Source organism: Anguilla rostrata, chromosome 19 (assembly GCF_018555375.3).
Source record: "Anguilla rostrata isolate EN2019 chromosome 19, ASM1855537v3, whole genome shotgun sequence".
NCBI classification, from domain to species: domain Eukaryota; kingdom Metazoa; phylum Chordata; class Actinopteri; order Anguilliformes; family Anguillidae; genus Anguilla; species Anguilla rostrata.
This window is the reverse complement of record NC_057951.1, coordinates 9921101-9938876: the sequence shown is the minus strand read 5'-3', so window position 1 is coordinate 9938876 and position 17776 is coordinate 9921101. Positions and strand designations below refer to the sequence as shown.

At 46.9% G+C, this 17776-nt stretch overlaps 2 protein-coding genes across 3 annotated transcripts; both read left to right on the top strand.

Moving 5' to 3' along the window:
• Positions 1 to 2206: 2206 nt before the first annotated feature.
• On the top strand, positions 2207 to 13686 carry mdm1 (Mdm1 nuclear protein). 2 transcript variants are annotated; one of them, XM_064319683.1, is made up of 14 exons: positions 2207 to 2354; positions 3096 to 3201; positions 3328 to 3650; positions 4204 to 4338; positions 4795 to 4983; positions 5866 to 6017; positions 6470 to 6566; positions 8676 to 8860; positions 9295 to 9564; positions 9719 to 9855; positions 11019 to 11161; positions 11254 to 11482; positions 12305 to 12367; positions 13243 to 13686. In XM_064319683.1, the coding sequence occupies exons 1-14, from the start codon at positions 2337 to 2339 to the stop codon at positions 13350 to 13352; spliced, it is 2157 nt and encodes a 718-aa protein (XP_064175753.1). In that variant the 5' UTR covers positions 2207 to 2336; the 3' UTR covers positions 13353 to 13686. The 2 variants fall into 2 exon arrangements, with proteins under 2 accessions (XP_064175753.1, XP_064175752.1); XM_064319682.1 differs by having other exon boundaries at positions 4795 to 4995; positions 5875 to 6017.
• A 729-nt stretch (positions 13687 to 14415) lies between these two features.
• Positions 14416 to 17481, top strand: LOC135245828 (interleukin-22-like). Its single transcript, XM_064319137.1, has 6 exons — positions 14416 to 15118; positions 15237 to 15434; positions 15839 to 15907; positions 16008 to 16151; positions 16433 to 16492; positions 16723 to 17481. Exons 2-6 carry the CDS (start codon positions 15291 to 15293, stop codon positions 16795 to 16797), a joined length of 492 nt encoding a protein of 163 aa, XP_064175207.1. The 5' UTR covers positions 14416 to 15118; positions 15237 to 15290; the 3' UTR covers positions 16798 to 17481.
• The last annotated feature ends 295 nt before the right edge of the window (positions 17482 to 17776 follow it).

Genomic DNA, 17776 nt, shown 5'->3' with positions numbered 1-17776 from the left:
GAATGTTTACCTTCCTAATTAGCGGTGTGTAATTATAGCGAGAATGCGCTATTGATGTTCGGGTCCTTCGGTGCATGTCTTTGTCTCCAGGCAACAGAGTGTTTGATGTGCGACTGAATGGCGAGAGGCTGGGTTCAAAGACTCGCAGATTACAGATCATCTGAAAAACCGATCCATAGGCCACCAAAGACAGGTAATGAGCAATTACAGTAGCACTAACAAACCAGAGCAAGGGCCTGCCAAGTACAAGATGACGAACCATCATTTCAGTCATAAACAACAGCCAATAAACAACCAATAAGTAATAATAGAAATATTACCCAAGACGATAAGAAAAGAAAAGAATATTTTTGCGTATCGAGTCCGTGGGTGACTGCTGTGTCTGAATTAGCTGTTACCCCTACTTGTCTGACACTCATTCTGTGCCGTTTTTCCTCCAAGTGGTGCAAAGCTCAATGTCTGTGCTGCCGCTGTGGCCTGCCCCTGGTGTCCCACGTCTATTCGGCTCGTGTCGGCTTGTCACTGAGCGACCAGGCGCCCGCTCGGTTTCCATGGCTTCTCGGTGCGCCTGCCTCCACAGAAGGGCGCGTAAAGCTCGCTCCCACTCCTGCCCCTGCTCCTGCTCCCACTCCTTCTCCTCCCACTCCTCATTCTAATTCTAGCCCAATCTGTGCTCCATTCCTCCAGGAGCGTGGAGACCGTGAGTGCACCCTCCCAGTACAAACAGCGGCATTGTTGTCAGTGAAGCAGCGGCTAATGTAACCGCACTAGGAGACAGGCTTTTCAACATGCGCCGCAGGTCCGGTTTGTAGACTATGGGATAGGGGGTTGTGGGGGGGGGGGGGGTGTTTAATGGTAGACTCCTTGCTTGTACATGGAAAGGCTTGTGGAAACACCCCCAGGGCCTCTAATTCACTCTGTCCTATGCACTCTCACATAAGTGCCCCAGTTGTTTTATTAAGAAAGTGAATTCATCCAAATATGTGCAACTGCCTGTGGACAAATCACTCATCACCAGTGACTGTTTTATTATGTTTAAAAATTCATGAACATGGCGAGGAGATGTAGCAAGTACATATAAATATGCTCCATATATGAAACACACGGGCTTACTTTATATTTGTCTGTTACGATATTAAATTATATTTGTCACTTCTCCCGTATGAAAAATGTCGTAATCTGAAATCACAGCCTAAAAAATATCAGTTCAGTTCTGGGAAAACTGAGTGAGTGTTGATTCAATGCTTGATAATGTAGATGTTTTCTGTCAGAGAATAGAGTGTGTTTTACATTTTCATCTGGCAACAGCCATAATCTGACACAGATTTCAGCTGATGCTGAATGGATTTACTTGTTTAGGCTATGTTAGCTCTGATTCACGGCTCAGAACTGACACCTTGCATTAAAAGCTCTGAGTGATGGGATTTGTATGATGCCCAAAAAAGATAAAGCATCTGTTTTTTCCAGTGTTTGTGCCTAACAAATCTCACCCTTCTCAATCCCCCCTGATCTGGATCAGATTCTCACATGAATTGGCTCCCAACATCACGCCACCGATTTATCACTGTGTTTCTCCATGGCGTGAGCACACTGTGGGCTGCACTGATAAGCAACCTGCTTACATATTTATGCTCTACTGCCCCCTATTGGAAAACATCTGCATAACGGCTTTCCAAACAGAACTCCAGCGCAGGAGTGTACAAACTATTGAAGGACTGGGACTCGTATTCATAAAGCATATCGGAGTATCAGTGCAGGAGGTTCTTTTCTTTTTTTTTTTTACAAATAAATATTACTGGGTTAGCAGGATAACTGCCCTGAGTAAAACTCGGAACAGCTCGTTTTACTTCAGTCCATGTTCCAGATTTGGGAGAGTCCAGAGTAATTTTGCTCTGTGAAACAGGGCCCCAGTCTAAGATGTTCTTTATCTTTTAGCTAATTGTGGATTGGAATAGAACATGGATGGGAAAACCGGAACCGAGATTACAACTTGATATGCTTTATGAATACAAACAAAGAGTCCTACATATGCAAATGTGTATTAATTGCTGTATACATATTAAAACGTGTGTTTACATTCTGTAGTCACTGTATTGTTTCTAAAAAAACCATTGGTTATTATATATCACATGATACAAACCCACAAAAACAACAATCCACTTGAGGCTGACAGTTTGGACTAAGTGCGCATGCGCTTGTAGAAGGACGCTGAAACCTTTACCAAGGCAACGTACTGCGCTCAATGACTCTAAACGTGGTTTGTGCAAACTGACTTTATTTGCAATAACAACTGTAAGCACCAATGCAACATCCTTCTCCGCAGATTGTACATTAAAATGGCAGTCAAATTTAAGGTAACGTGTCAAGTTAAAAGGTGTGCAATAGTTAAGTAGCTACAGTATTGGAGAACAAGTGTTTTGAACATGCATATGTTGCTACGTCATCTGTTTCCTTGTCCGACATGCATAGAATAAGTTTCGATTTAAAGATATGGTTGAAGCTTGGGACTGATTACTTTGCATTTGGCATTTAGTGAGGACGGGAAATCTCCGAAATCTTCTGTTCAAGACAGAGATACGTAGTTTATCGGGTAGCCACTACAGTCAAGTAACTGTTATCTCGCAAATCTAACTAGCACCGAAAGCGATTGTGTAGTAAACTGCATAACCTCAGGCTAAGTATCTGTAGATGTACGTTATGTGTTCACAAAAAACATCAATCAATCAATCGATTAAGATCTCGCTGAGAAAGTGCATCGCACGGGTAAATCCGTATTCGTGTATGACATTGACATCCAGGAAGGACGACGGAGCGTTAGCATAATCTAGTGAGCTATTAAGCAACTAGCTAGATAGATTAGCGGAATATTCTCGTCTACGAGACATCGACCTGCAGCCAATAGACGGGTTTATTTTTTCATGTTCAAAGAATGTGTAACTCTTGCCTTACAGAATAACTGAAAATGCAATGTAGTCGCAGGCTACCCTAAGTTGTGATTCAGTTTGTATGTAGCCTTCTATCTATGGAAGTGAACTGCCAGGATGCCAGTTCTGTACAATTAGTACATTCCTGACGTGCATGTCCGAACCAAACAGGGGATCAGCGAGTATAAGAGCAAATTCAAGGGGCGGAGCGCGCGGTCCAGAAGCGCATCTCCCCAGTTCAGGATGCCCAAGGCGGGGCTTCGGTCCGACCAGCTGGGTAAGGATTTAAAGACCCCCTATAAACTCTTTTCTGTTCTGTTTTGCAAGTTATGCACCTGTGGCAAGCTGGCTCATTTGAATAGTCACATGATTCCCCTTCCTTGCTCTTTTGTCATGTGGACAGGTGTCAGCAGAGAGCCGCAGTTCCATTCTAAAAAGAGGGTGCCTTTCCACAGGCCCCGGGTGTACCAGTCCTTTCAATGGCCGGGGCCAGAAGAGTTGCCACGGGAACACCACACCCCCAGGCCAAGCACGACTCCCGCTGCAGCGCCCCCTGCAGAGGCACCGGGAGACGCAGAGGGTGCCCAAACCCCACTGGCCCCCAGGGGTCCCAGGCCCTCTGGGGCTCTGTGTGAGGGGAGCGTACCGGTCACCCAGGCCCCGCCCCCAGCTGCAGAGCCCCGGGGTGCTGTCACAGTGGAGGAGGCGGAGCCTGTGCTGAATGGAGTGAGTGGGAGGGTTCAGTGCTCTTGACCCCGCCTGTCAAACTACACTTAGCCTGCACAGCCCTGCTCTGCACTACTCACATGTAAAAACAACAATTATGATATTTAATATTGAATTTCTGTGTTTTATTCGCCCTGCGGTTTCAGAGAGCTTTTCCAGAAGCCAGCTAACCTCATGCGGGACTCGACTTGCCAAGATTTGGCTTTCACCTGTAAATTGGTAGAACTTCTGTAAATTGGCAAAACTCCCGGCCCAAAATGAAATGATGCCAAGAACATACTACACTGGTATTTTGACATGCAGTGAAACAACAGGTTGCCAAGGCAACCCAAAGAAACAGATGGGAAAGACCTCTAAGGATGTTGGACCATAAGAGAGAGACTTTTCATTGAAACTAAATGAGGATGTACCATTCCTTAAAATACATTGCAAATTACCACAAAAAAGTAAAGGGGGTATAATTCCAAATTATTATAAACGCTGATAAAATGCTAACCCGGGAGATGTAAGGCCAAAGCAGGGCTCGGTTGTGATGTCATATCTGCTGCTCCAGGTCCACCACGTTCTGAAGAGGAGGGCGGGGCTTAAGTCAGCAGGCCGTGCCAATCGGCTCCTGAGCTCAGAGTATCAGAGGCAGTTCCAGCGGAAAACGCGGGTAGCCAGCTCCCCCCTCCTGGCTGCAGAACAGGTACCGTGCTCCTGCAGCATCCCTTCAGCAGCCCTGTAGCATCCTGATAACACCCCTTTGCTGTCTCTAAGCAGCTACATCTGCTCGTGTAACATTTATAAAATATCCTCTTACCATATCTTCATAAAAATCTCATTATCCTTAACCCGCAACCATACCATGTATATAACACCCATATAACATCTCTATATCACCAATGCACTATTTCTGTAAAACCTTAATAGCTTCTATAAAATGCACACAATATCCGCAACACCCATATAGCAACCCCATCTACAGAAGTATGTTTTAAGCGACAGTAGCAGTTGACAGTGTCAAATGTAAACTGACAACAATGACAAATAAGGGTTTAACAGCGTGCGTGTTTGACCTGTGTCACGGCAGCTGTTCAGTAACTGTGCGTTTGATGAAGCCCCAGGGCTGACCTCAGTGTGCACCTGCGCTCCCTCCTGATAGGTGGTGTACAGCAGCAGTCCCGTCATCCCGCCCTTCAAGGCGAACCCATTGGTCCAGGAGAGCGAGTACAGGCGGAGCTTCAAAGGGTCCCCGCCCCCCAGGGCTCCCCGACTGCGGCGGGACCTGGAGCAGAGAGAGGAGGGGGCTCAGTTCCAGCCGGAGCAGGACTCCCCGGAGAGGGCAGCAAAGGTGACCCCCCCGGTGCCCCACCCCAATGATGTCAGACCATAGAGTTCAGTACCAGCAGAAAAACAGGACAGCAGTGGCTAGGTAGCTGTGACGTGCAGTGGTGGCTAGCTAATGAGCCCTGAGGTTTTACAGATTTCCAACTGTGCAAAATTAATGACGGATAGAAAAGTTTTTCTTTGTGAAAAATGCTAAAGCACCAGAAGGGGTCACCTTCACCTGCGGGACCTCTGCCCCCTCAGAAAACCCTAATGACACATTGCACATTTTTCACATCTGATCTCATTTTGGTGTAACGGATGGGGTCAGCTGTCCCACCTCCGCTGCTGTATAGCAAGTGTACAATAACTGCACAAGAAAATCAATGCAACACAATACGTGTCATGGAATAATTCTCAAATCAATGTATTTGAATGTGGTTTTTGAATTTTTGTGGCCCCAGTTTTGGTAACGCACCTCAACATCTGCTTGCAAAGCCAATCTACAGCGAATCTACAGGTGGCTTCCTTTTGAGTACTTGCATGACCTCTTGCAAAGAAAACGCTCGCCGGTAGCAATACACGTTGCACGGTTTGATTAGTTTGCAGAGGGATTTCCTGGCCCTTGCTGATGTGGTTCTGAGAAACGTGTGGTTTTATATCGTTTCTCAGCTGGCATTATTTCCATGCCCTAAGCCACACGATTATCTTTGATCGTATCGAGGTCTCTGCATTTGCTTTTTTTTTTTTTTTAGTTTGCACTCAGCTGTAATTGTGGCACACTGCAGCACATCTCAAAGGTTACTGACCCATTTACACACTGCGCAGATGAACTGCCTGACCACAGAAATGTGGCAGGTTAGTGAACTCTATGGTATTTCTGTATCCTGCGTTCACCGCTCTCCAGAACATGAAGAAGAAGAAGAAGAAGAAGCAGCTGCAGCTATCCAGGAAACCAAGCCTCCAGAACGGCGCCCCTCAGTGTGGTTCGCAAAGCCAGTGGCGGGAAACGAGGTCACAGAGCCCACCACAGCCCCGCCCCTCCCATGGGGGATACAGGTGAGTTGCCAGGGCGATGGGAGTGCGGGCTGTTTCAAAGAACGGAACTGAATCCGTATATGCCACAGCATAAGCACAGGTAGGCTGTGCGGAATCACTGTAGAATCACGTTTAGACGGCCGTTTCCAAATGACAGTGAGACATTAACACATTTTTATCTGATAGATCCTTGGCATTTATCAATCAATTATAAGTTTCAATTTAAATTTTCTGTCACTTCCATTTAGAACCGGATATCGTGCACCTCTGTAGTCTTCTGGCTGTGAGAACTGCAAATTTCCCAAATAGCCTCCCTGACTTCCAACATCTACAACTGTATTTTTGTTTTGCGTGTGGGTGTCTTCGTGTGTGTGTGTATGTGTATGCGTGTGTGTGTGTATGCGTGTGTGTGTATGCGTGTGTGTATGTGTGTGCGTGTATATGTATGTGCGTGTGTGTGCGTGTGTTTCCAGGAAGGTGAGGTCAGAGTACAGCTCTCATTTCCGCTCCCCCCTGCACTACCGGCTCAGAGACGGGGTTTGGGTCCGGTCCTCCACAGCTGCAGCAGAGGTAAGACTGGCCCCGTCGCAGTGAGGGCAAACAGAGAGAGTGCCCGTGCTTTCCCAGAGTGCCCCAGCATGATGCACATTCTGACTGTGGGGGGTGACATGGAGGCTGCAGTGAGAGAGGCCCAGCTGGCCAGGGCCTGAACTGCAGTTATTTAGCATGTTGTCTCTAGACTTATATTTCACTCGGGTCCCATGTTTTAATGCTTGCACTCTCAAGCTCCTTATTCTGTGTCCCTGGGTTTGAAAAAGGTTTTTTTTTCTGAATAAGGTGCAATATGGGACTCAGCTTCAAGGCTGAAGGGGTATGGACACCTCCTCTTAGCATGCATGCAGATTCTCTGCTATTCTCACTGAGCAGCAGGGGCGATGGGAGGATGGCTTTATTTGCTGAGCACCGAGGTGCAACGCTGGCTGACTGGTGTCTAACATTAGCTCTTTACCCTTCGTCCACACGGGGGTGTGACAGTCACACGTGGTACAGGGAGACCCTTCCAGAACTTTCTGTTACAGTCCGGGTGTGTGTGTGTGTGTGTGTGTGTGAAATAATGGACGCCCTCACACGGGGTGGGTATGTCTGAAGACGAACATTAGCAGTGATGCACAGCAGAACCTCAGAGATATGAACCAATAATACTATATTATTGGTTAATTTAAACTCATATTTATAGCTATATTATTTGTTAATTTAAACTGAGGTTTATAGCTATAATATTGGTTAATTTAAATGCAGGTTTATAGCTATATTAATTGGTTAATTTAAACTCAGGTTTATGGCTATATAATTGGTTAATTTAAACTCAGGTTAACAGTTATTGGTTAATTTAAACTCAGGTTTATAGCTCTATTACTGGTTAATTTAAACTCAGGATTGTAGCTATATTATTTGTTCATTTAAACTCAGGTTTATAGCTCTATTATTGGTTAATTTAAACTCAGGTTTATAGCTCTATTACTGGCTAGTTTGAATTGAGATTTATAGCTATATTATTGGTTAACTTAAACTCAGGTTTATAGCTATATTACTGGTTAATTTAAACTCAGGATTGTAGCTATATTATTTGTTAATTTAAACTCAGGTTTATAGCTCTATTATTGGTTAATTTAAACTCAGATTTATAGCTCTATTACTGGCTAGTTTGAATTGAGATTTATAGCTATATTATTGGTTAATTTAAAGTCAGGTTTATAGCTATATTATTGGTTAACTTAAACTCAGGTTTATAGCTATATTACTGGTTAATTTAAACTCAGGTTTATAGCTATATTACTGGTTAATTTAAACTCAGGTTTATAGCTACAAAATAAGAGTAGCCTATTTTACAAGCAGTCACCAGTGATGTAAATAGTTTCCAGTCAGGCATTCATGTGTCAGCTCTTGTCATTGTGGCACCCGGATTCCGCACATGAAGATTAAAGGAACCGAATGCGCTCCAGTGTACTTGTGGGGACCCCGGGGCCCACACAGCCACGCTGGGGCTTTCCACCTTCCTCTTCCCTGCAAAGGATACTGACGGTGACGATTCTGCAGTGACACCTGCCTCTCCCTGCACGTCCACTAGGAGCCGCTGAGCTCACCCGAAATGCAGCCGTTCGGTTTGAGTAGCAGGGACGATCGATGCACGGACTCTGTTTTTCTGTCCATACAGCTACTGTGTGCTTTTGTTGCATCTACACCTGGGTCAAACAATTATATATTGGCCTTTATACACCAGTACAATTCCTGAAGATTGACTGCAATTATAAGAGACTCTTTTTCACCAATATTCAAAAGAAAATGATTCTTTCATATTTCCGTATGATTTCATATTAAGTTTTTTAGTATATTTTTGACCCAGATCTGATTGCATGCGACCGCAGCCACATCCAGGTTTCGAAAGCCGGCTGCGCGTCTGTGTGTCTGCGGAGAGAGGATCGCGAGGCGGCCATCTTAAGCATAGTCCCTCACCTCTGCTGCAGCCAGCTACAGAGCCCTCTGTGGAGCTTGTAAACGGCTGCACTCTGCACTATGGGCTGCGCTGGGGACCCTCATTAACTCATTTCCAGCCAATCCCCACTCGAGCCTGCAGTTTTCCCAACTGTCATTTCGTTCCCCTATTTTCAAATCTGTCAGGCGCAGGAGCTGAGAGAGAAGGCCGAGGCGTACCGGCGGAGGGCCTGGGGGACCCACTTCTCCCGGGACCACCTGAACCAGATCCTGTCCGAGCAGAACCGCCTGTGGGAGGCCTCCACCGCCTCAGACACCGGCACGGAACGCAGCAGCACCAGCAGCACCATCCACGCTCTGGACCTCGCCAGGTGAGGCGCTGCGGTGCTGGCCTCCGTCCACTAGGGGGCTCAGTCTCAGCTGCCGTACGGCTACCAGGCCTTCTGACCCAACAGACACAGCTCTGTATTGTTAGCACTGAAACTCCCTACTGCTCAAGCCAATACATTCCTACTGAACGCTAATTAGAGTCTTCACAACCTGCAATGCCGTGAGCTACAAAACGATTCACTTCAAATACAGATCGCTAGCAAGCTCACTGATTATTATGTCTGTCTGACAAATATCTACACAAAATATTCAGATTTCACTGATATTAGTCTGTCTGAACAGCTGAAATATAGCATTCAGCGATATTAAGGACTTCTGTTACCTAGACTCGTAATATTAATCTCAAGTAAGACTTGTTTTTTGTTGGTGAGTCTGAGCTCTCCTCTGTCCCGCTGTGGGGGGGGTCTGACTGCAGTATTGAGAGTGTGAGGGGGAGCACCGACAGACGGTCCCTGCCCCGGTCCCCCTCGGCCCGGTCCCCCTCTGGGGGAGGCAGCGAGGAGGCGGAGCTGCACAATGCACCCACCCTCCCAGTGCGAAGGAAGCTGGTCTGGGGGGAGGCGGAGCCAGAGCAGAAGGACAGGGACGAGAGAGAGAAGCTGGGGGAGGAGCCCCACGGCGGGAAAAGACGGGAGGAGCTGGAGGAAGAGGAGGAGCAGGAGGAAGAGGAGTACAAGAGTGATAAGTATGCACACACTTCATCAGCACAGATACACATATAACGGCCTTTAAAACCACCTGTCTCACAGTAAGACGTCCAGGGTTAATGCAGCTCTAATAGGGTACGGTTAGCGGTCCCTCTGGGGGACCCTGCTTACAGGGTTGTGGCTGTGTTTTAGGGCAACAGCCTCAGGGGATCTGTCACCCACATCAGACTCCCACAGCTCTGTGCTGGGGGGCAGGCTGCCCACCCCCAAAATGAAGACCATCACCACTATCCAGAGGACGCACCATGACCTCACCACCCCGACAACAGGTACCTCTCAACCGACCACCTAACCCCCCCCCCCCCAGAAACCACACTGCTTCCTGCTTCATAAGTTAATACATTACTAGAGGTTTGGCGGAACAAAACAAGACAGATTTTTTCCCCCACCTGCCTAATTACATAAAATATACAAACGTGAGATGGGTAAATTTAAGTGCACAGGTTCTGTGCGCATCAAGGCAAAAAACAAAATGTACGCCTGAACCCTCTGCCGAACTTCCTTCGGACGCGGTAATGGCAGTTGTGTAAATACATGGTCCGCTGAGCTGCTACACGATTAAGAGTGTCAGCATTTGTCTCAAACAGAGTCACAAAGGCAGCCAGTTCTTGGCAACCTGTGGCGCACGCATCTGTTTGAAGATACTGACGTGGGTGGGCGCCTGTCACTATCAACATATTCCCATTGCCCTGTCACTGGAAACAATCAGTCAACAACACGACTGATTGTTTCCAGTGACAGGGCACTGGGAATAACTGAGTAATAAAGACGCAAGCTGACTATTGAAAGGCAAAAAATATGTAGTTATTTAGTTTTTAATGATAGCATTGTAAAAAAAAAATCTTGATAAGTTCTACACTGGAAAACCAACATGGATTGAGTAGTCTCAACTCAATAGTAGAATAAGTTGTGATAAGTCAATGAAAAAGACTAAAAAAAAAGTTTCATTTGAAAAGTCAAAGATCAGTGAAGACTCAAACATGTTGCCATACTCAAATGCTTCAAAGCTGTTGGTTTCCTCAGACCATTTGAGTAAACCACTGCATTTTAATAAAATGCATCGTGAATTTTTTCAGTTGGAATTTCAAACTTCCCAGAGCCTTGTGTAACGTATAAATGTTGCAATCTGAAGCTTGGATTTTACTTATGATTCGTCTGAGTCGGGTGCCCAGTAGTGCCCAATCAAACCACTAAATCATAAGCGTGTAGATAAACAGAAATATTTTCTTTCAATTGCTTACTTAGCATTTTTATGGCTGTTGATGCCTTGCCCTTATTCATGGGATTATCTGTCTGCCTAAGCAATGCTAAACCATCTGAGCGAACGAGTCTCAGCTGTGCTCGCAGTTTGAGTGCTCAGCAGCTACAGCCCTAAGAGTGAGTGACATCCGCTCCTGTTTTGGCTCTGGGTTCTTTCTTGGCTGAACTTTAGGGGGCGCCATTCTGGTCTCCCCTCCGAAACCGAAGGAGGCCTCTCCGGGCAGGAGTATCCGGAGGAGCGAGCCGCCTCTGGGGAAACCCCACTCGCCCCACAAGCCTCTGTCCCGGGCCTCGCCGGAGAGGGTCGGCAGTAAGGTACACCACCCAAAAACCAACAAAGGAAAAAAATTTAATATAATCTTTGGAACAGTATAAGCGTTTCACTGAGGTGTGTTTCTGTGTCTCAGGGGAGCAGCTCGCCTCACTCCTCGCCGGCTGCAGGTCTGACCACAGCGGACCCCATCCCGCTGAGGGAGGACGCCTGGCCCGCGCACCCCTCCCCGGATGACTCCCCCGCTCCGCGCCCTGCCGGGACGTCCCGCAGGCGCAGCCCCGCCGCCGCCCCCCCTCCTCCCGCTCCCGCCCCGACCAATCGCATCCTGGGAAAGCTGAGGGACCCGGAGTTCCAGCACAACGGTGAGCGCGGGCTGCTCGCGGCTGTGCTCCGGCTGCTGAGCAGGCTGCGTGAGCATCCAGGAGCCGCGCCTTTCTCAGCTTAGTGTGAAGAGCCACTGTGGTGTCAGTGCTTCCTTACTGGGTTATGAGGGCCAGCATGGTTCCATCACCATGGTTCCGTCTCCATGGTTACATCAGCACGGTTCCATCTCCATGGTTACATCAGCACGGTTCCGTGCGCCTGGGTTCTTGCTCTGGCTGGGGGGAGGAGGCCCTCTGCTCTGTGGCGGGTGACGCAGTGCGGTTTCCTCGCGGCGGGGGAGAGAGGTCACGGTATGTAGGTCAGCCCCGGCGGACCCGGCCGATCGGCGCTCCTCCCCGCCGATCTGTCTGACGCCCCCCCGCCCTGCCCGGCAGCCCGGAAGGAGGACCTGAGTGTTTTCCGCACGCGGGGCCCGCACCGCCGCCCACCTCACGTCCGCCTTTCAGGGATTCCCGAATCGGCCCAGAGGGCCCTGCCCGGATTTCCACATCGCAGCGCGCATTGACTGAGGGCTCTGACGTAACCGAACACCCAGGATCCGTTTCACACTCGGAACAAGATGCCTCCGAAAATCCATTCACTGGCACAGCAGAAAAACCCCAAAGAGAAACGATACGCCTGTGCATAATGGGGTGGATTCTGTCTAATTGTGACCTCAGATCCGATGAAGTCGGCACTTTGTTTCTGACAGCTATTCTTTTGTCAACCGGCATCAATATTGCCATAAAATAGGGAAACTTGAGGAGAATGAGTTTAAAGAATGCATGTAACCGTGGTTTATCCCTTCTGCCTTTCTAAAGGTAACCTCGGATTCGTCAGGCACGAGATGGCAGCCGCTGCTTCAGCTGACCTTTCTGACGACGGTAAAGTAACGGGCTAATGCGGAAAACACTCTTTTCCTTTTTCTGGCTGGTGTCTGTGCCGTTTGTGAACCCTTAGTTATAATTCTGAAAGACGAACACACAAAAATGAATGATGTCTGGAAACGAACAGCCGCAGAAATACCGGTAAACATCACGCGGTCGACCCAAGGCTCTTCACCCTTTGTACACCGTTAGGCTTGCTGGTTGGCCACCCAACAAGAATCTTCTAACGTTGGCCAACCAAGACAATCTATGGTGGCTATTGGGTTACCATACCGTACCGGTCTCTGGCCAGCGCAGGCTGCTGGCTGATAGTTACGTTCGGTCGTAAGTATGTCCTACTGCAAGCCAGTGCTGGTAGAAGCAATGCAGAGAACCGAGTCCCATGCAAGACTTTCAGAACATGTCATTTTCAGTAACTGTGAGTGAAGTGACTCCCTACAGCCATGTACAAGGGGCAGGCGGTGACTACATCACTTTGCCAGAGTGCAGCTGTAAGCAGAACAGATGAAATCTGGTGCAGTGTTACCGTTTTCCGGAGCGAGCGTTACAGGTGAAACGTCACGGCTTGCGCCCGATTACAGCTACGGCTGAGATTAGCGTGCTGCCGTGTGTGTGTGCGTGTGTTTATGCGTCTGTGTGTGTGCGTGTGTGTGCGCGTGTGCGTGTGTGTGTGTGTGTGAGTGCGTGTGTGTGTGTGCGCGCATGTGTGTGCGTGTGCGTGTGTGTGTGTGTCTGTGTGTGTACGTGTGTGTGTGTGCGTGTGTGTGTGCAAGTGTGCATGTGCGTGTGTGTGTGTTTATGTGTCTGTGTGTGTGCGTGCGTGTGTGTGTGTGTGTGCGTAACGCCCTGACCAGTGCCTGTCCCTCACACAGATGACAGGATGTCCCAGATCTCGGCCTGGTCGGCCGCTTCCTGCTCCATGGCTTCCCAGGTCCTGGAACGAGCTCAGAAACGACAGAAGAGCTTCTGGGGCAAGAGCTAGAGCCCATGGCCACATTAAAAACTCTCAGCTGTGTGCGTTTTCTTCCTGCATATTATGTTTGAAAATGTTTTTATATATATTTTTTTCAATTCTTACCATTTTTTTCTAATGTTATCTAATTAAGAAAATGAAGTTTAAAATGGATTATGAGCGAATAGGTGCAGTAATTTATTTTTGTAGATTTGATGAGGCAGAGGAAGGAACTAGAAACTAGAAAACACTTATTTCAAAGCTGTAGTCCTTTTGTATTTGCCACACGCAAGTGAAAATGAAACTATGCAAAATGGATTGTTTTTGTGCACAAAGTACAATAAAAAAAACATTTTCTCCTGAAGTAATGCATGTTTTTCTGTGCTTTCAATTTCAGTAAAACTCATAAATTCAAACCTGTGCTTTTCTGTGAGAAAATCAGCTTTTCAAGTGAAATGCAAAACAAGGACATGCATTTCAGACATCCAGTATTTGGAAAAGGGTAAAATAAACTTCACAAACATTCGAACTGATTGTCTTGTTTCTAGCTACGCATGATTAATTCATTAGATACAAAAACAATGAAGGGTGAAGTTATGAGAAGATTGATTATCAGACTCTTAGGGTCTGACCCATTTCAGTTTCTGGTCCAAATGAAATAGCGACTGTCACGTTAAATGGCCTTCAAGCCAAGGCAGAAAGAGAGCCATCTACCAGCCCAACTGTAATGGACGTGGTTGTCAGGAAGGTTTATTTTCTCTCCGTAAAAATTTGATCTCAGCGCCCTTACTCATAAAATCCTTTCAGGGTGTCGATCTGGGATCGGTTTGGCTTCTGCAGCTCGTAATGGACAAGGTTGGGACTCTACGGGGGGGGGGGGCGGGGGGTCAAGCGCTGCCCCAACGTCTCCTTTCCCTCCCGTTTTTACGCACGTGTGGGGTTTAGGCTCATCTTTACGGCCTTTCCGCCCGTGATGCGCGTAAGAAAACAAAAAGGACGTTTCAGAGTTAAAGGGTCTGCTTCCTGTCCTGTGACGTCCCCGGCGAGGAAATGATTAATTAGTGGCCTCGCTCGCACTCAGATAAGCCGGAGCGCAGCCTGCAGCCGTAAGTCAGGCAACTCAGGGAAGTACGCGTTTCCAAAGACCCGCTGTTGACACTCGCTAATCGCCAAGTTAATTACCAGGGAATTCCCTGGATGGACGGGCCGGATATCGGCCTCGTTAAAACGGGCTTCTTAGCCGCTCCTAGGCAACCCAGGAAGCAGTATCTTCATGCAGCGCACACAGTAGCACAGCTAAACTAGTTATTAATTACGTATAAAGCACCACACTGCACAATATCATCATATCCTTGGAACACACAGCTTACGCGGTTGCATCACCGCACATATGCCAGGTGCCATTGTTCTGAGGTGTCTAAAGAGCCTTGCATTGAGCGGAATGACGTCACTTCAAATCTTCATTGACACAGCAAAGTCAATATAGGCCACCAATCTGCTGCGAAGAGTGATTGGAAATGGTTTAAACTTTCACCTCCAGAAAAGTTTCTGACCACCTTCCCTCTGCAACTGATGCTAAGCATTTTTTTTTTTTTTTTACATTATAACAATGCTTGGAGATGTTGCGACATCACGTGGAAAGGGGAGGGCAAACCAGGTATAATTACAGAGGCGGGCGACTTCAAAGAAAGACGAGACCACAAGTGACGTTGCCTTACAAATCTAGGCCACCTGTGGAGAATATAAATACAATCACAGATGGCTGAACACAATCAAGGAGCACACGAGCCTACCAGGTAAGAGCTGCCTCTTATTTAGAAGAAGAAACTGATCCTCTGTTGCTTTTTGAATGTGTGACAAACTCAGGGACTGATCTGATTCGAGTCGGTCTGACACACCAGTTCTGTTTGCCAGGTGTTTGACCAATCGCAGACTCAGCCTTAGAGGAAAGACGCTCGCAGTTCAGACATGAAGTGGACAGTCCTGGTTGCCGTGACGGTTCTGTGCTGCCTGTGGCGGGATGCCGGCGCCGGGGTCATCAAGCAGCACCCCAAAAGCGCCCCGCTGAGGAACCCCCACACGCACCAGCGCGTCCGCGAGCTCGCCCAACACGTAAGCCCAACGCACGCGCCGCTTCCGATGGATTCACGCCTCAGTTACCCAGCACTGCGTTACGACAGCGTTTAAAATATGTAATCCTGCCAAGCATTTACAATGGTGGCAGTGCAGCACAATGGGTATTATCATCACTATCAGTGTATATTAGTGGCTTCTGAGTATGACTTAACAGTGTTGGCTTTTGATGACGCATTGGTTAGGTCAGAGTAATGTTCACTGTGTGAGCCGGACTTTAATGTGTTCAAAGCTGTGAATAGTTGTACAAAATGAGTATTCTACCTTATCGAACCTGTGTTTTGTAGTTGTTCCAATGACCTTTCGGTATGCACTTATTGTCCGTCGCTTTGGATAAAGGCATCTGTCAGATGAATGTAATGTAACGCATTGAATTTCAACAGGCCCAGAACCTGGACAATGACACAGACACCCGCCTGATGCCACCTGCCAATCACTCAGACAGTCAAACAGTACGTACAGTAGCCATGACTCTCGCCGTTTCTCACATCCTCCAGCAGTAAAAGCCTTCCGCCAATATTTACACAAACTGTACTTCCCCACCGACTCCAGAACCTGTACATCTGCTGCCTGCACGCCAACATCCTGGATTTCTACCTGCTGAACATCCTGACCACCCAGGAGGTGTACCCCCACCTGGCGTCAGTGCGGGCCGAGCTGCACAGGGTCAGCAGGGACCTGGAGAGGAGAGGCTGCGTGAGTACCCGCGATTCACGCGTCCGCTACGCTTCGCTGCGGTGGCTCGGCTCGGCTCGGCTGTAGACGGTGGAGGACGGTGAAAGTTCGAGCGAGAGAGTGGGCAGGGAAAAGCCGCAAAAAAAATCTTTATCGTCAGACAATAGCGGCGGCGGGCTTGGCGGCGGGAGGTGTGAAACGTGCCGAGCCGCTGTGGCGCTTTCGGGAGATGGCTATCTCGAGGTGACAGCGACTGTGCAGCGCCGCTAACGCGCCTCTCTCTCTCTCTCTCTCCCTTCCAGTCTATCAATCACGTGAAGGACCACGAGCACAGCAAGCGCTTCAAAGAAGAGTTCTTCAAGGTAAAAAAAAAAAGCCTGCGTTCTGTATCATACATTCATCACCGATCACTTGGAAAAGTAAACACGTTATTTGCTCAACTCCATTTCATTGCAATCTTTTTAAAAATTATGTAATTTCATATCCTGCTAAAGATTGGCTAAGTGATCTATTCTAGTGACTCAACATTAGTGTTAATTAATTTTTCTTGTAAATCAAATTGTAACTTTTTTGTAATACTTTTATCTTTCAGTTGGGGAAGAAGGGAGAGACCAAAGCGATTGGAGAGATCGATATTCTCTTCGATTACCTCTCAAGATATTGCTAATGGTAGTTTTTTTTTAAACACAGTGATGACAGGGCTTTGTAAAGCCGTACATTTTTATTTGTTAAATGACGAAAGTTTTATAATACAACAAATGTTTTATGATTAACATGCAAAGCAAAAACAAGTCAAAGTACATTATATTTATCTGTCAATTTTATATGTTCATTTGTTATTTATTACTTATTTATTCTTGATGCTCATATTTATTTGAATGTGTATTTATTTTTTTGTATTCTCATTCAATTATGTGTTCAGTCAGAATTAAGGAAACATGTATTACAGATAATTTAAATGGTGTTGAAATGGGAGGGAACAAGTTTGCATTGTAAATGATAGCAATGCCTTTCATGGAAGTTTCTGGAATGTGTAACCACAATTGTGGTACTTATTTGGTTGTTGTTTTGTTTTGAAGCAACACTTTAAAACAGTATGTCTTCATGAAACTGTAAATGCATTGTAAAAGCATTGTTTCTGACAAACGGGAGTTACAGATGTCAATAGTATTGTTATACACAGCCAGCTGAGAGATATTCTAGTTTAACAGGTATTGATGTTATGACAGATGACAATTACAGAACTATAAATGCAAGTCTAAAAGGACAAATGTGTGTAATCCGCATCTTCAAATTCCTCAGCAGTTTGTTCAGGTTCATTTTTTAAAATTTTTTAATAAAGTATTCTTGAGCAGCACTCTGCAGAGACTGGATGTGATTTCTTGTAACTCCCATACTGCACACACGCAAGAGACCTTATTTGAAGTTGCACAAGGATGAGCAGAGCACATTTAAAACAAGCCACCAAATGCATCCATTTCACATGAAAAGTGCAAATATGATATCGGCCATTAGTAATAAACGTACCCGTGAGGAGCCACATGAGTGTGTATGTGAAAATTAATGTCTACCGTTGCAGCCTCCGATTTTGGCTGCAGTAGATGTGTCCACGAGTCCACGCTAGAGAACATGGAATGTCAGCAGGG